We start from the raw sequence: 23,430 nt of genomic DNA, 5'->3' as shown, positions 1-23,430 counted from the left end.
GCCTTTGTAACCATAAAATTCATGGTTAGGCTAGACCATATAAAATCATAAGGTCCTAGAAGTCTGAGTAGCCCCAAATGGTCTGTTTTTTGTTTTTGTTTTGTTTTTTTTTTAATCTTTTTCCTGTTCCTTGCCTCTTTGTTTGTTCAGAAAGACTTACTTGGATTTTATAAGATGCAAAAGATAGTTCCATTTCCAGCGTCTTGCCTTTTATCTATTATGGAGTGCAATTTGACTCTTCCTTCAGAGGACAGTTGAAACCTGCTCTAAATGATTACTTTTGGGAGAAAAACATCCCCAACCCTCAAGTGCTGAGAGTGAAGTAGTTCTGGGGCATGTATAAATAGATAACTAAATCAGAATGGAAGTATTTCTGAGGATGACTGCCATGTTAAAGCAGTAAGAGGTGCTGAAATTTCTAGGTGTCAGGGCTTCGGGCTGCTGTTGCTGAAAATAATGGGTGAGAGAATTCAGAAAGAGGATTTTCCATCTGTACTTTACAATAACACTCCTTTCTCATTCCCATCCACCCCTAGAACCATGAGATGGAATGGCAATGATGAAATAAGTTCCTATTACACTCTATAAAGAATACATAGTAGGAAATTCCAAATGTCTTCTCTTTATCAATTAAGAAAGTTTACATTTAAAATCTGTGACTGGAATGCAGATCTTAAATACATAAACTAAGGCAACAGTTTAAGAAATTGTCATCCACAAAGGCAGGACTAAATTGTATGAAAATCAGTTGCAATGCTGCTTAATGAAGAGCACATTGATTTAACAATGGGAAGACTTGGATTCCAAACTTAGTTCTCCTATTTCATGTGTGACCTAATTAGAACAAATCCCTTGATCTGTCTGGGCCTCAGTTTCTCCAAGTATAACCTTAATGGTTTGGGCAAATGCTAAGGAGCCTGTGAGCTTGTGAATTATGCCTAGGGTACTTCTCAGATTTGGGTTAGTGTGTTGTAAGTAACTGACGTATATGGCAGGGTTGATATTCTAAATATATACCAGCCCCAGTGTAAGTACTCACTGGTTAAATTGGAAGTTTGATATAAATAACCAGTAGCACTGTACCTGTACATGCTAGCTACAAGTACACGTGTGGGAATGAAGACCTAGCTATTTTGTGTCAAATTGCTAAGGCAATTGACACAAAAAAAAAGACTTAGGAATCACCAGTCCTTCTTGTCTTTCCAAGTTGTTGCATCTTCTATTATCATATTGTGGTAATGAAGAATTGCTGCAGAAAGATGACACACATGCACCAGGGCGTAGGCACATGATTAGAGATCTCAATAATGTGGTGGGTTGTTAGAATAATGGCACTGGTGAATCATACCTCCCTGTATCTACACCCTCTATTAGTCTTTTCCCACACTGACTCTGGCCTTGGCTATGTGACTTGCTTTGGCAACAGGGCATTAACAAATGTGACAGAGACATAACAAATACTTTCTCATTAGGGCTTGCTCCATCTCTTGCTGCTTTTGGAATACAGCCACTATGTGAAGAAGTCTTCTGGCCTGCTGGTGACCTCTGGTACAGCTGACAGCTGGCACCATTCACCAGATGTATGAATGAGGCATCGACTACAGAGCCTCCTATGAACTGGCAGATGATGGTAGAAACAGGAGCAACCCCGGGGAAGACCAGAAGAGGAACTGCCCAACTGAATCCTGCCCCATCTGCTGACCACGGAATCAGAGCAAATAAAATGGTGGTTATTTAGGCTACTAAGTATTGGATTGGTTCAACACATAGCAATAGGTATTTAATACAACAAGAAAGGAATCTCCAAGTTAGGCGGAGAGGAGAGGCATTGGTTGGAAGAAAGAGAGTTGAGGTCTCCTTCATTATTTTCTTTCTTGAAGTTGGGATCAAGGATTTGTGTCTAGTTCCTATAGATAGATCCTTGTTAACTCATGGGCCAAGAGCCTCCTTCTGACCTATCTGGTCAAGCACATTGGGTTTAAGGAAAAATGTAGGTAGTTTCTCCCATTCCCTCTTAGTGAAGCACACAGGTAGATTTTTCCTCTTTACTTCCCTCAGTCACAATTTTTCCCTTTCAGAATGCAATAAGGATCAGTTGGCCTGGCCTTTTTTTGTTGACTCAGTGGGTGGTTACTATCAAGAAATTACATGCAATATTATGAAAATGCAAGGGTTCTTGAGAAAGAACTGAGAAGATAAGATTTTAAAATGGCTGAGAAATAGGATATTTTCCAAATGTCTATATATAGCCTGCAACCATCTTGCCTTCAGCACATCTTTGAGACAATAAAAAAATCCACTTTATTTTTGTCCTGCTTCTGATATCTTCCCGCTTAGCAGCAATGAGTTAAAGGGTTCATATAAAACAAGGCCCTGAAGGCTTCTGCTTTTTGTCATAAATGACTGTAAAACTGGACAAATACACAAGGCAACTATTTTCAAGTATTGAACAAGTGGCACAATCCCCCACAGAAGGAAAACTCTCTCCCTATGTTCATCCAGGTCTCTGCCCAAGTTTCCAACTGAGGTACAGGAAGCTGGAGTCCATGCAGAGTGTGGTGGTCCAGTTGACCTAAAGAGGCAGAGAAGGAGTTCAGGGCTACTCATGTGAATGGAAACTGTACACAGGGCACTGGGAAGGAGGGGGCTGTGCTGGTGTGCTAGTTGGTGAGAGAAGGAGTGAGAAGACTTTATGGGAGTTCTCATGAATTCTTCAGTGAGGACTGGGACACATCTTCTGGGGCAAGATCACACAAAGCTTACTATGGCCTGAGAGTAAAACAGAGGTACCTGAAGTTGAGCACTACTGGAAGGTGTTAGAGTTCTGATCTAGCCTAAGGAGAGAGTTCTTGTTGGCATCCTAGGCATTTATCTGAGACACCAGAAAGGTCCTATTTTAGTAGAAAGGATCACGTCTTATAGTGAGACCTATTCCAGACCAACCCTGTTAAAGCCTAAAAATCCAAGCTTTGCCAAGATCTTCAGGAAGGACAGAGTTTGGAAATCGAGTCCACTAAGTTAGAGTGATGAGGAACAACTAAGGCTTTCCACAGCCTAAAACCTAGACTAAAAAGTTTAAATTTACTAGCCAATAATTAATTTCCTTATCAAAGGCATAACAAGAAAAAATTATAAACTAATGTCCCTCATTAGCATGGGTGTAAAAATAAAAATTTCAGCAAATCAAATGTAGCAATAGCTATAAAAAGAGTAATACCTCATGATCATGCAGAGTTGATCCTAGAAATATAAGGATAGTTTAACATTTAAAAACTAATTTACGGGGATCCCTGGGTGGCGCAGCGGTTTGGCGCCTGCCTTAGGCCCAGGGCGCGATCCTGGAGACCTGGGATCGAATCCCACGTCAGGCTCCCGGTGCATGGAACCTGCTTCTCCCTCTGCCTGTGTCTCTGCCTCTCTGTCTCTCTGTCTCTCTGTCTCTCTCTCTCTCTGTGTGACTATCATAAATAAATAAAAATTTAAAAAAACTAATTTACGTAATCCATCACCGCAACAAAATAAAGGAGAAATAAATAATCGCAATAGCTACAGAGAAAGCATTTGATGAAATTCTTACAACCACATATGAAATCTCTCAGCAAATTAGGAATAGAAAGAAAGTTTCCAACTTTGATAATGAACATATTAACTATATCTGTAACAAATATCATAGTTACTGATGCAACACTGAATGATGTTATCTAAGACTAAGAATATGGCAAAAATGTTTGTTTTCACAACCTTGCAGAAGTTATTTTTGTAAAATTGTAGAAGTTATTTTTGTAAAAACTGAGAAGCTGATTCTAATATTTACACAGAAATGCAAAAGCATAGTAAAACAAGAATAGCAAAAACAATTCTGAAAAACATACAAAATTGGGGGAATTATAGACTACCTGCTTTTATGACCTTCTATAAATGCTACAGCAATCAAGACAATATGGAATAGCCAAAGTGTAAATATACTCAATGAAACAAAATAGAAGCTTCTTAAATAGATCCACATACATGTCATCAATTCATTTTGACAAAGGTGACAAGAAAGAGATAGGCTTTTCAACAAATGGTAATGTAGCAACTGGATATCCATATTAGAAAAAAACTTTGGTTCATGGTCCATAACCCACAGAGAAATTAATTCAAAATAAATCACACATCTAAATGTCACAGATAAACTATAAAACTTCTAGAATATAGGTGGAAAAATATGTGTAATCTTAGGATAAGCATTTCCTAAATAGGACACAAAAAGCACTAATCCTCAAATTTAAAAATGATAATTGAACTTCCCCAAAATTAAAAACTTCTTCAGGATATACCATTAAGAAAATAAAAAGCGGGATCCCTGGGTGGCGCAGCGGTTTGGCGCCTGCCTTTGGCCCAGGGCGCGATCCTGGGGACCCGGGATCGAATCCCACGTCGGGCTCCCGGTGCATGGAGCCTGCTTCTCCCTCTGCCTGTGTCTCTGCCTCTCTCTCTCTCTCTCTCTGTGAGACTATCATAAATAAATAAAAATTAAAAAAAAAATAAAAAGCAATCTATTGGCTGGAAAAAATACTCATGCACATATGTATATCTGGCAAAGAACTTTTTTTTTTTTCCTGGCAAAGAACTTATAATCAGAATATACAAAGAACTCTTACAATTCAATAATAAGAATGCAAACAACCCATTAAAAATGGGAAGAAGACATAACACTCTAAAAATAAAACATATAAAGAACATATACACCGTAATAATAAGAAAGAAAATCCATTAAAACAGGAATAAGATGTGAACAAACACTGCATCAGAAAAATACGGAAACTGCCAATTAGGATACCAGAAGATGCTCAACATCATTATTCTTCAGGGCAATGCAAATTAAAACCACAGTGAGATACCACTTCACACACACCTGAATGCAAAAATTTAAAAAGACTATGAATAGCAAATGTAGGTGAGTATGTGGAGCAACAGGAAATCTCACACACTGCTGGTGAAATGCAAAGTGACACAACCATTATAGAAAATGGTCTGTCGGTTTCATATAAAATTAGACCTGCACTTACTATATACTCTAGCAATTGTTCTAGTAGGTATTTAGCCCACATTCTTTCAAAATAAAATCGTGTCCACCAAAGACTTGCATACTGATGTTCACAGTAGCTTTATTTACAAGAGTCCCATGTTGTAAACAACTCAAAGATCCACATAGGTGAATGAAAACAAAGGGTAGTATATTCATACAACAGAGTAATACTCAGCAAAAAAAACAAAAACAAAAACAAAAACAAAAACAAAAAAACAAAAAAAACAGACTAAAAAGAAATACATGGAATAACAGGGATGCATTTCAAAAATATACTGCGTTAAAGAAGACTGACACAAATAAGTACACACTGTATGATTCCTTTTATATGACATTTAAGAATAGGTACAGCTAACAGTGATAAATTTCAGGTTAGGGGTTGCCTGGAGGGTAACAAAGTAACAGCAAAGTAACACGAGGGAACCTTCTGGGGATGGTGGAAATATTCCACATACTGACTGAAGTGATTTCATAGGGTCTGCACTTGTCAAAACTCACTGAGCTGGACACTTAAAACAAGTGCATTTTATTGCATCTAAATGGTGCTTTAATAAAATTAATTTAAAAAAATTGAAACCCTTTAGTGATTAAAGAAAAAAAACAAAACACAATAGCAAAAACAATAAGAAACCTTGAGAAATGTCTTGTTCAATTTTCTTTTTATTGACGAAAAATAATTTATTATTCATCTCCATTCAGTTATGGAGGATATAAAATACTGAATTGTATCATAAAATTTAAGGAGAGTGCAAATTTCGATTCAAATACAACTATGATTGGAGAGAGAGGCATTAATTGCCCCATTTTTATAACAGAGAAAATGAGCTTAGAGGTTAAATGGCTCACCTAGAGTCATAGCAAAGTAGAGACTGGGATTCAAACTCAGTTCTTTTGGCACTAAATCCTATCCTCTTTCCACTATACTATGTTGTTTATCTTCTTATGCATCCCTTTTAAAATATATTCAATAACCAAAGCTAACAATGTCCTTTCTGTTGCTAGGCCTTATATTGCATTTTCTTTGATATTATTAGATAGGAAAAAAAGCCTTTTTTACTTGGTTCTGAGTTGGTGTGTGTGTGTTTTTTCCCCCTGAAAGTTTCCCAATCAATATCTTTCTAGAGATGTGGGGATCTTTATCTTTCTCGCAGGAGGTATGGAATCTTTGAATAGTTAAATTGAATCTTATGAAGCATTTTCTTTCCCCAACGTACATTGCTGATGAAAGTAGAAATTGGTACAGTATTTCTGGAGAACAATTTGGCAATAGGTGTTAAAACTCTTTTTTTTTTTAAATATTTTTTTTCAATTTTTATTTATTTATGATAGTCATAGAGAGAGAGAGAGAGAGGCAGAGACACAGGCCGAGGGAGAAGCAGGCTCCATGCACCGGGAGCCCGACGTGGGACTCGATCCCGGGTCCCCAGGATCGCTCCCTGGGCCAAAGGCAGGCGCCAAACCACTGCACCACCCAGGGATCCCCGGTGTTAAAACTCTTAAAATCTGGCATATCCTTGGACTGAGCAATTACCCTTTTGGGAATTTATCCCAAGGAAATTAGATGTGTGTATGTGTTTATGTGCAAGGATATTCATCACAGCATTATTAACAGCAGCAAAAAAATTGGAAACAAGCTCAAGAGCTGTATCAGAGACTGTTTTTTTTTCCTTCCATTGTCACATCTCTTCTTCCTTAGCAATAACTCTGATTTGTAGATGGGAAGATTGCCACCTAATAAAGCATTACATACGTTGGCCTTCCCTTATAGCTAACTTATGGCCATTGGAAGTGTTGTGTGTGAACACTGACTAAGAAGTCTCCATTCTTTGGCTATTTCCCTTGGTTTACGGGATTGTGAGTGCAATGGTTGTATCTGAACCATTTTGGAACTTGAGGCAACACCTAAAGACTGCAGAATAGCAAGACAGAAGGAGCCTGGGTACTGGCCATATGGGAACCCTCATGCATGCCTTGAGACTTATTTTGCATGAAAGAAAATAAAGTCCAATTTAGTTTAAGCACTGCATTTAAATTTTTCTTTACAAATTGCCAAACTGAATCTAACAAACACTATGTTCAACAGCAAAGGGATGGTTAAATTACGATATATATGTATGATAAAATACCAAGCAACTGTTTAAATGACATCATACAAGACTCTATTAACATGAAATAATTTTCACAATGTAAGACTAAGAGAAAAAGAATAGGCTACATTCAAAAGCAGGATATAGACAATATTTGTAAATATCATTTTGTTACATAAATATATATGTATATACATTATATATATAGATGTTTTTCTATGTGCACACATATATCTTTCATATCTCTCTATACAGAGAAAACATTATATGCAAATGTACACATATATAATATTCAAATAAATATATAACACAATAATAATGATAAATACAAAATGTTGCCAGCTGTTATATTTGAATAGTAGAATTACAGATTTTTTTTAAATGTGAGGTTTTCTTGTGTTTTTCACATTGGGCATGTATCACACTGGTTATAAGAGAGGAATAGCTGTCAAAATAAAATAATCTTTTTTCCTAAAACAAACCAAGTTGAAGTGAGATTCACTAATTTCAAAGAAAAAGGCTATATATAATAACATAAATAAAAGAAATAGAAATTAAATATTGAGGAAGTCTTGTATTTTTACAGTGCATTTTAAAATAGTGCTGCTGTTGCATGTCTTGTTATATTGATGCATGAACAGTTATGATTACTTTTTAAAACTGTATGTGAACCAATTATTTAGAAGATGGGTGAAAAAAAATATATACATTGTAGCTCCTACTCAAGTAAGATGTGAAGCAGAGGGACATTCTAAAGATGACATCTAGCGGTTGCTGTGGTAACCTTATGGGCTACATTTTGGTAATCTTTTATATCAATTTCTAGAGTTGGAATTGGCATATTCTTAGCTTTAACATACAGAAGGGAGACAGAGATTGGTGGTTATTAACCCTTACAGACTGTATTTGTGATTACGATTCAGCGTTAAAGAGAGTAGTGGAGCCATAGGAGAGGTATTGAAGAGCAGCCCTAAAATGATTAAAGGAATCTAAAACCTGTCTTAGAATTTTCATGGAAACTTTAAAGAACTGTCACTCCAGGAATAAAAACTCACGATTATTATAGAACACTTACAGTGCAACAGGCACAGGGCTTAGTGCTTTATAAACACTATGTCATTTACATCTGTTCCCTGACTTAAACCTTAGAAGGGTCCGGCAAAGTGGTTTTAACATCATTATTTTATAACAGAAAATAAAACTGAGACTTAGAGAGTTTAGATGAGTTGTTCAGAGCCAGATGGTTAGGATATGGTGGTGCCAGGAGTCCACACACACTTAGCCTCCACTCTACGCAGTATCCAGGTGGTTGCCCATGATATCTGGTCTGTGTCTCTTATAAATATTCCCTTTGAGGGAGACACTGCAGTGATGCTGGCTTATCCAGTCTACTCTCAATCAGCTACATGTATTAAAAACAAACAAACAAACAAAAAACAAAAAAAAAAAACAGGGCAGCCCGGGTGGCTCAGCAGCTTAGCGCCGCCTTCAGCCCAGGGCCTGATCCTGGAGATTGAATCCCCCATCAGGCTCCCTGCATGGAGCCTGCTTTTCCCTCTACCTATGTCGCTGCCTCTTTCTGTGTCTCTCATGAATAAATAAATGAAATATTTAAATAAAAAAATAATAAATGGGGAAATCACAGTTTTGGTAGGCAGGCAGTGGGAGAGATGCATCACAGCTGAGGCAGTGAGAAGGTGCTTCCCCCAAGAGCTAACCTTTGAATAAGCTCTCAAGCCTTGCTTCTCAAAGAGCAGCCCTGGAGGTGCATCGTGCAGAATCTCAGGCCCTGCCCTAGACCTACCAGATCCAAATCTGCATTTTATAGGATCCTCAGGTGATTTGCAGCCACAGTAATGTATGAAAAACGCTGTTTTAAAGAATGCACAGCATTGCAATGGTGCGGGCAGAAAGAACCACCCTGTAGGCACAGAGAACAAAGTGAGCAAAGGCTTGGCAGCGGGAATAAATAAAGCAGTTCCAGAGAAATCTCATATCTGGTTGAGCTGTAGCATAAACAGTGGAGTGCAAGCTTCTGAGTAGGAGAAAGATAGGACTGAATTCACAGAGGGTCTAAGAGTTCTATATTGTTCTAGAGGTAAGTGGGGATAATGAAATGTTTTGATCAGGAAATGATAATTTTTATTTAATAGCTGCTTTAAATTTATAGAGTATTTAAGTTTTGTGATAAATTTAGAACTTAACCTTTGTGTAACATGTAATTCTTTCATATACTTCCTTTCATTTTCATACTACCAAACAAATGTATTATTAATAGGTATTAAGTTTACGGACTGTATTAAAAGACAATGGAATAAATCCTGAAGGCAAGCAGGAACACTTGAAAATTCTATAGCTGTACCCATTCTCTGTGAAGGGTTGGTTGGTTAAATTGACCTCTGAGGTTTAAAAGTCTACACCATGTTGTCCTTCAGGAATAGACGGGGCAAGCAGATGAAGTATTGTCCCACTGTATTTTGCATTGGTAGGGCTCTCTGCTCTCAGTCTGCAAGGGACCTCACTCAAATCCCTTCCCCCAGGCTCCTTTGATGAGGTTTCCGGGAGAGACAGAAGCTATTTTGTAAAGCTGTCAGCTGTCCCGAATAAGGGAAATAGATAAAGCAGCCAGGAACAAGAGAAACAGATAAGAGGAGAATTCTCAGGAATGAGGGGGGGCCTTGTCTGCCTTGGATGAAAAGAAGGGAGGAAGATTTTGGAGGGGTAGGGGGTGAGTCAACTGATGGAATCTTCAGCCACAGGCTGACAGCAATGTTACAGAGACAAAATGAGTCAACAAAGACATCCAGTAGCTCGCTGAGAGACAAAGGACAGGGGAGGGATAGGTGCAGCTGGACGTTTCATATCGGGATGGCTGCGTTTATCAGGGTGGGTGAGCAGGAGGGAAAAGGGGAAAGATAAATAAATCAAACTTTCTGTTCCTGCATGTTGGGCCCTGTTAACTAGGATGTTCTTTGTTCCCACCCGTTGGTGACTTAATCAGTTCCCTTAGGGAAGCTTAAAGACTGATATAGGATCTTGGAAAGATTTGCGTTTCTCCCAGTTAGGGCTGAGTATAACTGCTCATGGTCTGACAACCATCTGATACCCTTGACATCCCCCGACACATCTAAATGATGAAGAATTATAATTAAAAACCCCATCTGGAAAAGGGGAAACCATACACAGTGGTCATTGCCCATATCACATAAGCATATCCTGTTGGCCAGAAGGTGCAAAGACTCCCTTCCTCCACTGAGGTGTGGGTTCTTAGATCTGCCAGGATGGCCTCCCCAGATTTCGGTCACAGGGAGGATCTTTCTTTCTTTTTCTTTTTCTTTCTTTTCTTTTTTTTTAGGGAGGATCTTTCTTAATCTTTGTCCTTTGTGACCATATCTGAGCTGGGCATGCGGAATATATTTCAGGGGCTTTTCAAAGGTCTAAAGTCATTTTTTGTATTAAGAGTTCAGGAATTTCAGTCCTTTGTTTGCTGGGCAAGGGTTTGGTGTTTATTTGCATCTGATCAACTCCATAATCAAAGCTGGAAACAGTGCTCAAAATTACTCACTGTCTAGGCATCTCCATCTCCTGGCAACAGCTCTAGATGCTCTGTTTATGCCCTTCACCCTCAGCTTAAATGACTTCCACTTGGGCCTCACCAAAGCCATTCAGGACAATTTCTTAGGTTGGGAGTCATGGCTAGTTAATGCCCCTGGGCTCCCAGGTTGCATACTCCAAATAGCTTTTTGTTGTGGGGAGAATGTCATTTTTCTTTACTTGGATATTCTTTGAGGGAGTTTGAGGGAGTTAGACTTAGAGGGAGTTTGGGAGGTATAGGAGGGCTCAAGGCTCTGTGAGATCTCAGTATTATCTTCCTCATTACCTTTTGCCTGTGGTTTTTAAATTTTATTTTCTTTTTTGCATTAACTTTAGTTTGGTGGAGACAATTTTGTTTTCTCTATCCTCAATACTTGCCAAGATTGCCAACTTCCAGCCCTCTTAGATTACTGGCCTCAGAAAAGGACCATCTAGTGACATAATTTCTTCTGTTTCTGCTCTAAGAGGGACTCTGTTTAGTTGGAGACAATCCTCTTATAAATGTAGCCAAGCCCTTCCAATCCCAACATCCTATTCTCTAACTTTAATAGACACACGATCTGAATGGCAAAATATGAGTAATAGTTTACCAGTGCTTATGCAACTACATAACAAGAACTTAGGTTAACCTCTTAATATGGTAGGTCTCCATGGACTTCAGCTGATTACACTTTTAGAGTTTGTTGCTAACAGTTCCTTTCTCAATTTTGGAATTTGTTACAATTGTTGATGGAACAAGTAACAGAAATCCAACTGTTAATCATCTTGAACATAAAAAGGAGCATTTGCTGTTATATTTAAATGAAAAGTTTAGTTGGAGATCAGGCAAGGTTGCATCTAAGTGCTCAGTGTCATCACAGCCTTTCTTTGAAAAATGTTGGCTTTATATTCAGGCAAGCACTCCCAACCTGGTGGTTCATATCCCAGCTCACATCTTTTTAGCTCAGCAACTCTAATGGAAAAAAGAAATATCACTTTCTAAGTAATTACAGAAATAATCCTGGGACCTGATGCCCAATGGCCCCTGGTTGGCCAGAGTTGGGAAAAGTGTACTTACTTGAAGCAATCACTGGGATGATGGACTGTTTTAGTTTGGCTAAACCTGGGTCATGTGGCCATCCTAGCACCAAGGTTTGGAGCATCTATCATAAACTTTCTCACATGGATCAGATTCGGTAAAGAGGTGATTTCAAAAAGGAGAATTGGCTACTGAGCAGGAAGAAACAACAAATAACTTATATGTCCTGATATGTCAGTTTTGAAATGGACTCAAGAAACCAGTTTTGTTCTACGTGGCTGCACCCTGTCCTGCGTATTACTCAATGAGTCTCTTATTGCAGAAGTCTCACATAATATACGAGTTCCATATACTAAGCTTTAGTAAGTTTTCTAGTTTAGAATTCAGATTATGCAGAAGTGGCATATAGTGGTGAGACCCTCAAAATATTCCACAAATACAAATGAGCTCCTTTCATATAGTAAGCAATGTACTGGAAACAGGGATATACATTTGATAAAGATATGGTTAATACCTGGAAGGGCTCATAATGGAGGTAGGAAGTATGCCTTTGAACAAATAAATCACAACATTATAGGCAAAGGCATATTACAAAGGACACAGTTGTCTTTTAATATCCACAAAGTGGTAGGCATTGGGTTTTTTTGCTCTCCCCACATTTTCTCACTTAAATCTCAAAGAAACCCCTCAAGGTAGGCATTATTCCCTAATGACATTGAGATCTGTAGAGATAAAATTTTCTGTGTTTGGTCCATTCAGCTGGCAGGTAGCAGGAGACTTGGGGAAATCCTATTGGGAGCATTGTACTTTTGTATTTGGGGACACTGGGAAAGTGTGATCATTCTTTAAGCCATCCAATAACTTTAGAATCATTTATTTTATATATCTTCTCCATCCCTTAGAGCTTATCTGTCATGAAGTCTTACCACTTCCTTTGCAACGTTCTTCAGGTTTTCACCCTATACTTCCAACTCATTGCTCAGGCCTTTAAATCTTGTACTTGGATTGCAGGGGCCCTGTAACTGGGCTTCTCCTTTGCTTCCAGTCTTTCTTTAATTCATTCTGCTACAGGTGGATTTTGAGGTGGGCAGGAGTTATATACCACACTGCCTCAATCATTTATTTGGCATACATTTATGATAAGTAAGTCATTGTGTGGGATCATGGTTTAAATCTTCAATTAAAACACAATCCATTTTGAGGATTTTACCAATGTTGAGGGAAGGCAATTGACTACCTTATTTATCACAATGGAATATACATCACCAACTCCTTGCTCCACAAACCTCAATGCTTTCTCACTGCTGCCTTAAAAGTGTTTAAACTCTCATGTCTCCTCAGGCAAAGAAAACAAAAGCAAAATTAGACTAGTGGAACTATACCAAAATAAAAAGGTTTTGCATATAATTAACAAAATAACAAAGCAACTCACTGAATGGGGAAAATATTTTCAAGTGAATTATCCAAAATATATAAAGAACCCACCAAACTCCCAAATAATCTGATTAAAAATGGGCAGAGAACCTGAGTAGAGATTTTCTAAAGAAGGCATACAAATGGTCAATAGATGTATGAAAAGATGCTTGACATCACTGATCATCAGGGAAATGCAAATCAAAACCACAGTGAGATGTCATCTCATGACTGTCAGAATGGCTAAAATAGAAAACACAGGAAACAACAAGTGTTGGTGAAGATGTGGAGAAAAAGGAACCCTTGTGCACTATTGGATGGGAATGTAAATTGGTGCAGCCACTGTGGAAAACAGTATGGAGTTTCCTCAGAAAATAAAAAATAGGGGCACCTGGGTGGCTCAGTGGTTGAGCCATCAGCCTTTGGCTTGGGTCATTATTCTGGGGTCCTGAGATCAAGTTCCAAATCAGACTCCCTATGGGGAGCCTGTGTCTCCCTCCGCCTCTGTCTCTGCCTATCTCTCCGCATCTCTCATGAATAAAATCCTTAAAAAAATTAAAAATAGAATCACCATATGATACAGTAATTCCACTACTAAGTATTTACAAAAGAAAATGAAAACGCTAATTTGAAAAGATATATGCATCCTCATATTTATTGCAGCATTTAATCCAATAGCCAAGATATGGAAGCAACCCAAATATCCATTGATAGATGAATGGATAAAGAAGTGGTATATATATACAATGGAGTATTACTCAGCCATAGAAAAGGACGAGATCTTGCCATTTGCAACAACATAGATGGACCTGGGGGTATAAGGCTAAGTGAAATGCCAGTCAGAGAAAGACAAATACCATATGATTTCACTCATGTGGGGAATTTAAGAAACAAAGCAAATGAACAAAGAAAGAATAAAGAAAGAAAAAAGAAAGAAAGGAAGGAAGGAAGGAAGGAAGGAAGGAAGGAAGGAAGGAAGGAAGGAAGGAAGGAAGGAAACTAGACTCTTAAATACAGAGAACAAATTGGTAGTTACCAGAAGGGAATTTGGTGGGAGGATGGGTAAAATAGATAAAGGATATTAAAAGTTCACTAACCATGATGAGCACTGAGTAATATATAGAATTATTGAATCATTACATTGTATACCTAAAACTAATATGACACTGTATGTTATACTTCCATATGTATTCAAGAGTTGAGATTTAATAAAAATAAGAATTTCTACCCCTTCAAAAAATGATCTGAACTCTTTAGCTTAGAATCAAGGTTTTCAACTACATCACCCATTCAAACTCATCCCTTAGTGTCCTCAAATCACCTACTCTAACCAACTAGTCTATTAGTAAAAGGCTCTGGGCCTCTGCCTGTCCTTCTTCACAACTTGTTCACATGATTCCCAGGTTTTATTTGTCCTTGGCAGTTCTGGCTGCCTGTGATTTCACCTGGAAAGTTGGAGATCACTTCTTCTTTACACTTGATGTAACTTTCTCCATGTCATTTAGCACTTGTGACCTTCTCTGAACATTGATGGTTTTATTTATTTATTTTTCTTACCTTTCAAGTATTTTCTTCTACAGGGCTGTAAGCTTTAATGTATCACCAATAGTTGATCAAATATTTGTTGATAAAGGCCCTGAAAGTGCTCTGACTACTGGGGGACATGAGCTTCTGTGTAGAGTAGGAATAGAGAGGATAAGCTAAAAAGAGAGATGAAGATAAAATAAGGCAAAGATAAAAAGTTGTTTCTCAATTTTTTAAAAAAGATTCTATTTATTTATTCATTAGAGACACACAGAAAGAGGCAGAGACATAGGCAGAGGGAGAGGTAGGCTCTCCACAGGGAGCCTGATGAAGGACTTGATCACAAGACCCCAGGATCACGACCTGAGCCAAAGGCAGACGCTCAACCACCAAGCCACCCAGGCTCCCCTGCTTCTCAATCTTTATTCTTTTATTCTTCTCTTGCTTTGCTATAATCTCTGGTGGGGGGAGCAGGTATCCTCTCTATTGGGTGGCAAGAATGCAAAGTCTAACCTTGAGCCAATGATGAAGTCAAGTACCAAAGTCAATTTCACTGGCTCACTTGGGGTTTGAGGCATCCCTGAAACAAAAAAGGTAAGATATTTTTCATTATTTATTGATCTAATGTCCTTCATACAGCTAGACTAATAAAATCAGCAGTTTAAAGACTAATTTCATATAGTATCTTAAGATTATATGGTTTTGATGATAATCTTTATTAACATAATGATCCTATGGGAAACTTTTCTAGGTAAAGATTATATCATTTAAATCTTTGTTTTATGTTAAGGGGAATTTGTGATTAGTGTTGATACTCTATCACAGTTCCCTCTGATTTTTTCCTAGGTTGAAGCACTTAAATAGTTGATAAAATATCATTTGTTCCTACACAGTGCTTGTAGACAGTATTTTGGCTGATTTCAGGGTTGAATTATTTCCCCTGAAATCATTTGACAAAAAGGACCAGCAATTTGCTGATAACTTTTCTTATAAACGACTGCACAGTCAAGGCATAATAATACATTGATTATACAATGGAGTAGCAGGAATGAGATAATAGTGCTTCTTATGTGATAACTTAAAACAATTTCTCCATTTTGGGGGCTCATACGGCTGAAGATTAATTTTAGTTTTTTTTTTAAGGTATGATTTTTAAGAAGAAAAAAAGGCTGTTAGGTTGATTTGTTTTCTTTCAAACAGTCTTACTAGCTTCAATTTCTGGAACTTAACTCCTTGAAGACAGCAACATTGCACTTGATAATATTTTGCTCATTCATCTATAGGATGTTTGTTCAGTTGAGAAATGAAAATGGGTCTCAGTATATCACATAGAATGAATTTGTTCTAAGTGGCAGAAAAAGTGTTTCCGGGCCAAGACAGGACATTAGTTCAAGGTCCTGTGAAAGTTGATGCTTACTCGGATGCATGGACACCATGGTCTACGGAAATTTGCACATTAGGGACTTTCCTGAAATTTCATTTCCTCCCTCGCCCCCACAACCTATGTTATTAGTTTCATGTAATAGGAAAGAGGAAATATGCAAAGGCACAGACACTATTCTGAATTAGGGGACCAATTTTTTCGCCGTGTTTATGATGAAAATTAGTTTATGTACAGTGTGCTTTAATGTATAAAGGGACACACTGGGGTTAAGTGCTCAGCAAAACAAAACAAAAAAACAAAACAAAACAAAAAACCTTTCTGGAAATGATTAGAATAGAATGCAAATGCTGTTTTATAGATCTGGTTTCCTGGCATTTTGAGGCAAATGCTAGTATATTTGGTACTTTTGTTTTAGAAACAAAAGTAAACTGTAGGGAATTTACCAAAAGCCTGCCACCTTTTAAAGCCAAACTGAGCAAGAAGACCAAATTGCTGCTTTATTCACAGTTTGGTCTTCTTGTGGTGGTGGTAGTCCTCTGCTCCCCTTGTTTGTTTTGCTTTATGTTGGATGCCAACAGAGATCAAAACTACATTTAATGGACTTATAGTTTGGCAATATGCTGGCAAATGGGAAAACAAGCAGCATAAACCAAATTTCTGCCACAATGCTTTTAATATTGAGACAGATTTTTATCTAACAGAGCCAACAGAATGGAACATGAGAGCACCAGCAGCTCAGGGCTGTAAACACAGCTTCCCGATGACACATCCCTAGGGGTACAGATCATACAGTTTCTATATTATTCGGCTTGTCACTCTACTGGCACAGAACTGATTTTTGCCTCAGAAAATGTCTCTTTCCTGAAACTCCAGCTGTCCTTCATTCATAAAGCGGCGTTTTAATAAGGTGGTTGTTTACTAGGGAAACAATGCTAATGTTAATAATGAATCACTAACCATCTAGCATATTCCTTATCGTAGATGGTCTACTCGCTGCCAAACAGCTGGAGGAAAAGTGAGGAAAAATGCAATCAAGCATTTAAACATCATAGCTAGATGTTTCCAAACATAAGTGTCCAGATGTTTAGCATTGTGGAGGTAATGTGTTTGATTGCTTGCCTTTTTCATATTTTATCTGGATCTTTTGATGTTCTGTAGATAGAGTCATGACTATTCTTCATTTTCAGTATGCTGAGCAGTTTTGCTTGTCATGAATAGCAATAGTAATGCTGAAGACTGGCAGAGGCCAAGCCTGGCAGGGATTGCTCGAGAGGAGGGAGAAGAGGAAGAAATGAGACTCAGACTATGGTTAAATGGGTCCCTCTCCTGGCTAATGTGTATGGAAGCATGTGCCTTTTAAAAGACATGGGCTGAGTCCGTTTTCATCCTTCGATTAAGGAGAAACTAGGAATTAAGAAGTTGGATGTGGGGTTAGATGCTCTTGTTTTCCTTGAGACCCAGAGGCTGAATAACCAGGTCCTTTTTAGGGATACCCACTTCCAAGGAAGAATGCTGTTTTATGCTGTACAGGCTTAAAAGGAATCTGGTTCAGCTAAACTGTTAAGTAGAGTTGTTGTCTCCCTTAGACTGATGCCTCATCAGACAAAATAACAAACCTAAAGTAAACAAAATGAAGCACTTTCTCCTTTTAGGATCTCAGAGAACCCAACCCAAATCAATTTATGCTTCCTACTGCAGACTTCTCCAACATTGGGTTATCGGTACTTATAATTAGACTCATTTTGCTAAATGCTCCACTAAATTAAAACCCCTGCAAATTAATTATCTCATCAAAGGTGGCTCAGTTTCAGAACTGGATTCAAAGATGCTGGTGCTAAAATAGATGCAACTCCCTCCTAAGAGTGAAAGAAAAAAAAAAAAAGTCGTTTACTGACATGTCCCTGCAGGAATCAATAATATTACAGATCATGGAGAAGCCAAGAATAGCCAGGGCATATTAATAACTCAGTCTGTTCACTGATTTTATTCAAGATGACTGGTTAAAGAATGCTGCACTGATGATGACTCCATGGCATGAGGAACAATGTCATCATTAACATGTGGACCTTTTAGCATTTAGAACATTTCACACAAAGAGAACTTAACACAAGAGTATTTATCGTGCTTTAGACAGATGGTTTCATGTTTTTTTTAGCCTTCAGCCTATCAGGCCACCCATGGCTTTCTTCAGCCAAGAGCTTTTAAAAAATAATTGGTCTATAGCAATATTCTAACAAGACTGACTGCAGTATATTTCCCTAAATCTTTTTCCTACCCTTAACTATCCCTTGTAGTGGTTTGTGGTTGACAAACCTCCCTGACTGACACCGATTCTTCACATACAAGTAATTACTGACTCCTTTTAGGAGATGAAGGGGCTGGAATTTCATCATTAATGGTTTCTTTGCTACGGAAAAGCTATTTAGAAATGATTACTTTGGAAAACAGTTCTTCCCTGATTAGACACTGCCTGACTCTGGAGAAGCTGTTCCCCTAGAATCTTTCAATACAGGAAATGATACCCCAACATAGATGGGTAACTGTGGGTGGCAAAAGATGCATATAAGCGTTGGTTTAAAAATGGTAGAGAAGAGTAATTGTATCTCTGTCTGAGGAATATGTAAATGTGTTTAGGAAGTGATACAGAGGCTGCAAATTCCCTGTTCCTACCATCAAAGTGGAATTCAAGCACAGTGGAAAAAAGCAAGTGGGATGCATCCTTCTAGTGCAAACTTCTATGGGGATATTCATGACCCCCTGCACTGCTCTGGCCACTGTTCAGCTCCCCAGGATCTTCTGTGAGCTCTTTTAGGGGAACAACATGACCCAAAACCCAGAGACTCTGCAGACTGGCTCGGATGGATGCTTATTTGCATATTCCTCTCTGTGTAACCTCTGTGATCGGGTTCAGAAGAAGCAAGCTTAGGCCTGGAGCACAGAAAAGCGATTACACAGCAGAGAGGGTTTAGTGATTAGATATATTTAGGAGGGCAAGTATCTCCTGACTGCCTACTCAGGAGGGCATGAGGGGCTGCAAGTATCAGTGCAGAACCTCCTGTTGGCTTTTTTCTCTTTGAGGAACAAAGATGGCTTGCTGGAAGCTCAGGTTTTCCGCTGACACTTTATGCTGGACCAGACTGGAATTCTTGCTAGTTCTGCGGCTGCAGCTGGTGTCCGAGTCTTGCATCAAAACTGTCAAATTCCGCACCTATGAGGAGGAAGCCCACCGCACCCATATCAGCCTTCTGGCTGTGTCCTGTTAGTTCCCAGCCCCAGGTACCGTGACAGTTTTCCCTTTACAGCTCTTCAGCCTCTGCTGGGTGCTCTCGGTGGCCCAGAGCAAGACAGTGCGATACAGCACCTTCGAGGAGGACGCCCCCGGCACGGTCATCGGGACCCTGGCCGAGGACCTGCATATGAAAGTGTCCGGAGACGCCAGCTTCCGCCTGATGAAGCAGTTCAACAGCTCGCTGCTCCGGGTGCGCGAGGGCGACGGGCAGCTGACCGTCGGGGACGCGGGCCTGGACCGCGAGCGGCTGTGCGGCCAAGCGCCACAGTGCGTGCTGGCCTTCGACGTGGTCAGCTTCTCCCAGGAGCAGTTCCGGCTGGTGCACGTGGAGGTGGAGGTGAGGGACATCAACGACCACGCGCCGCGCTTCCCCCGGGCCCAGATCCCCGTGGAGGTGTCGGAGGGCGCGGCCGTGGGCACGCGCATCCCCCTGGAGGTGCCGGTGGACGAGGACGTGGGGGCCAACGGACTGCAGAGCGTGCGCCTGGCCGAGCCTCACAGCCCCTTCCGCGTGGAACTGCAGACGCGCGCGGACGGCGCCCAGTGCGCGGACCTGGTGCTGCTGCAGGAGCTGGACCGCGAGAGCCAGGCCGCCTACAGCCTGGAGCTGGTGGCCCAGGACGGCGGCCGCCCGCCGCGCTCCGCCACGGCCGCCCTCAGCGTGCGGGTGCTGGACGCCAACGACCACAGCCCGGCCTTCCCGCAGGGCGCCGTGGCCGAAGTGGAGCTGGCGGAGGACGCGCCCGTGGGCTCGCTGCTGCTCGACCTGGACGCGGCGGACCCCGACGAGGGCCCCAACGGCGACGTGGTGTTCGCCTTCGGGGCCCGCACCCCGCCCGAGGCGCGCCGCCTCTTCCGCCTGGACCCGCGCTCCGGCCGCCTCACCCTGGCGGGACCCGTGGACTACGAGCGCCAGGACACCTACGAGCTGGACGTGCGCGCCCAGGACCGCGGCCCCGGGCCCCGGGCCTCCACCTGCAAGGTCATCGTGCGCGTCCGCGACGTCAACGACAACGCTCCGGACATCACCATCACCCCGCTGGCCGCCCCGGGCGCACCTGCCGCCTCTCCCTTCGCCGCGGCCGCCGCCGCCGCCGCCGCCGCTCTCGGGGGTGCGGACGCGACCTCGCCCACCGGGCCCGGGACGCCGGAGGCGGGCGCCGTCTCCCTGGTGCCAGAGGGGGCGGCGCGCGAGAGCCTGGTGGCGCTGGTCAGCACCTCGGACAGGGACTCGGGCGCCAACGGGCAGGTGCGCTGCGCCCTCTACGGGCACGAGCACTTCCGGCTGCAGCCGGCCTACGCGGGCAGCTACCTGGTGGTGACCGCGGCGTCGCTGGACCGCGAGCGCATCGCCGAGTACAACCTGACGCTGGTGGCCGAGGACCGCGGCGCGCCCCCGCTACGCACCGTGCGGCCCTACACCGTGCGCGTGAGCGACGAGAACGACAACGCGCCGCTCTTCACGCGGCCAGTCTACGAGGTGTCGGTGCGTGAGAACAACCCGCCCGGCGCCTACCTGGCCACGGTGGCCGCGCGGGACCCGGACCTGGGCCGCCACGGCCAGGTCACCTACCGGCTGCTGGAGGCAGAAGTGGGCCGCGCGCCGGGGCGCCGTATCCCGCTAAGTCTCGGGGGACCCCACCGCGGGGGAGCGGCGCGCACCGCGATGCTCTGACCGCGAGGAACGGGCCAAGTTGCAGCTGGAGCTGAACGTGCTGGACGGGCGGCTGTGCAGGACCGGGACGACCACGCACACTGCCACTGTCTTCAGTGGCTCAGCGCAGCTGCCTCTGCCCCAGGGCGCTCCGCTGGGCTACTGGGTGACCCGCCTGCAGACGAAGGCCCCGACGCCGAGCTAACTGCGGCCCCGGGGTGCTAGCCGGTGAGCTGTCTCTCCAGCGCCGCCTGTCCCCACAGCCCACTGGGCAGCCGACGGCGGTCGTCCTGGTGCGGGATGGAGACCAGCCGGCTCCGTCCCGCGCTGCCACTTTGCTCCTGGTGCCGACGGCCTCAGCGCCACCTGGCGGAAGAGTGATCGCTCTTCGGCGAGGTCGCCGGCGAACCAGGGAGCGGAGGGGGGCGGCGCCCAGTGCAGGGAGCTGGGGCGGCACAGCTTGGCTACCCTGGCGTGTTGATCGGTGTTTTGGGCAGCGGCTGCGGCCTTCTGGTGGCCATTGCCACCCTGACTTGTGCCAGCCAAGGCGAGGCGAGGACTGGGAGGAAGAAGCCCCGCGAGCACAGCTGGAGCAGATGCCGCGCAAGGAGTGCCCAGGCTGGCCCAAGTCCTAGAGCGCAGGAGGCCCTCTGAGGGCTTCCACTGCGGTTCTTCAGGGAGACACTGCCCCTGTCCAGTTGTGCGGAGGCCCAGGAGGGCAAGGCTGCGGAGACTTCCCAGTCCGGGGATGGTGGCACGTTCTTTGCTCCTGGCTCAGGGAGAGGAGAGGGATCTTGCAGGAGGCCCAGGTGGACGACCCTAGCTAGCAGTCTTAGTGTCCTCATTTAGGAGATCTCCATGCTGAGGGCGTTATGAAAATTCAGGGCCTGCCCGGGTTTGGGACTTCAAAGGACTAATTTTTCAGGACTTGTTTATTTTATTTTTTATTCGAGAGGAAGATTTTCTTCACAGATGAAGGCAGAAGGAGGCACGATGGTCTGTTTCTGCCCCTGGTAACTTCCTTGTGGGTCCAGTTGGAACATCTTCCTGTCGCTCCGGGTTTAAATGCTGTCTTCCCGAAGCTCTCCCGGTGAGGGATGTTGTTCCTGCTCGGTCAGTTTTGATATCTGAGCGTGAAATATTAACTGCCGCTCTCACCCCTCTTTTTAAATAGGATTCAGGCCCAGGTCCTCTCCGTGCCCCATCCCTGCGTGGAGAGGATAAATCTGTGAGTTTAAGGTAATTTCAGAGTATGTATCGTTCTCTCTAAGCACTATGTTTGATGTTTTGTACATTTTTATGGAAAACAGAGTGGTTCTGTCCTTTTCACTCCCGGTACACATTCAAATCCAGATGAATTTAGTGTGAAAGATAACACAAGAGGAGACAGTGAATTGAATGATAGCAATTCTGATATTACTAGAGAGGGGGCTTCAAGAAAGCATCTTTTTCAGTGATTGCAAAGTAAGAGGGTAAGTTCAGACCTGCGACTTTGAAGCTCTTCCTCACAGTCATCATAATTCTGTATGCCTGAGTGAATTAAAAAAACAAAACAAAACAACTAAACAAGTGGTCCCAACTGTGCATTCATAGCAGGGAGTATACTGAGTGCTGCTGAACAGAGTTAACAGGTTCCCCCCCCCCCAACCATTTCTTATTTAGCTGGTTCTACATATTTTAAATACGTTACACTTACTGACTTATTTATTCCCCGTAAGAAGAAATCTAATGAAGTAGGAGACCGAGGCACAGAGTTTAAATAACTTGCCCAAGTGTCAGAGTTAAGATCTTAGCCCAGGAATTCCAGCTGTAGATTTCTTCCTCTCAATCACCTATTAAGCTGCTTCTATTAATGCCAAAAAGATTAAAACACCAAAAAAGAAGACTTCTGTGGTTAGTAATGCTAAAATAATTTCATACTGTAAGCACTAACGAAAACTTCCCATATGTAGGGATTTCAGAAGTGGAAAGCATACGAATAAATTTTTCATAGGCCAGGATGCTGTTTGCTGGGAGCATATGAATATGTGGTTTTGTTTGGCTGCACTTTGTTTCAAGAATCTTGCACCCACACAACATCATGCTAGTCAGTCTTACTCCTACAATGCTTCAGGTCAAAATCTTTGTAATGGTGTCTAGTTCTATGGGGAGAGTCAATTATGAACTTTGTGCTAGTTTCCATGAAAGTGGGCACTAGATCGTTGGCCCCTCAAATAAGATACCTTATTCTCAAAGATGAGTCCTAGTGGTATGTCCCAGTGATTCAAATATCTCTTCACATTATGGATATTTTTGTCCAATCTGTGTTTAGTTCCTTCAACACTTTTTTTTTTTTAAAAAACAAGATGACTTCTAGAAGCATCTGCATCCTGGTCCCCTTATGAATATTCTTTGGT

The 23,430-nt window shown here is 42.1% G+C and overlaps 1 protein-coding gene and 1 long non-coding RNA gene across 2 annotated transcripts in view; one reads left to right on the top strand and one right to left on the bottom strand.

Annotated features, from left to right (window-relative positions):
* LOC140608085 (uncharacterized) overlaps nt 1-21,546 on the bottom strand; it is a 112,043-nt gene extending 90,497 nt beyond the window's left edge. The window contains exon 1 of the long non-coding RNA XR_012010068.1: nt 20,954-21,546. This is a non-coding gene — a long non-coding RNA (uncharacterized lncRNA). The remainder of the gene's footprint in view (nt 1-20,953) is intronic.
* Nucleotides 19,367-23,430, top strand: part of LOC140608083 (protocadherin-8-like) — a 121,482-nt gene continuing 117,418 nt past the window's right edge. Inside the window, exon 1 of the mRNA XM_072782876.1 lies at nt 19,367-22,273. Coding sequence (XP_072638977.1) covers nt 19,508-21,055 — 1,548 coding nt within the window. The 5' untranslated portion in view covers nt 19,367-19,507 and the 3' untranslated portion in view covers nt 21,056-22,273. The remainder of the gene's footprint in view (nt 22,274-23,430) is intronic.

Source organism: Canis lupus, chromosome 17 (genome assembly GCF_048164855.1).
Source record: "Canis lupus baileyi chromosome 17, mCanLup2.hap1, whole genome shotgun sequence".
Lineage (NCBI taxonomy): Eukaryota > Metazoa > Chordata > Mammalia > Carnivora > Canidae > Canis > Canis lupus.
Note: the sequence above shows the minus strand (reverse complement) of the source record. Positions and strands in the feature narration are given on the sequence as shown.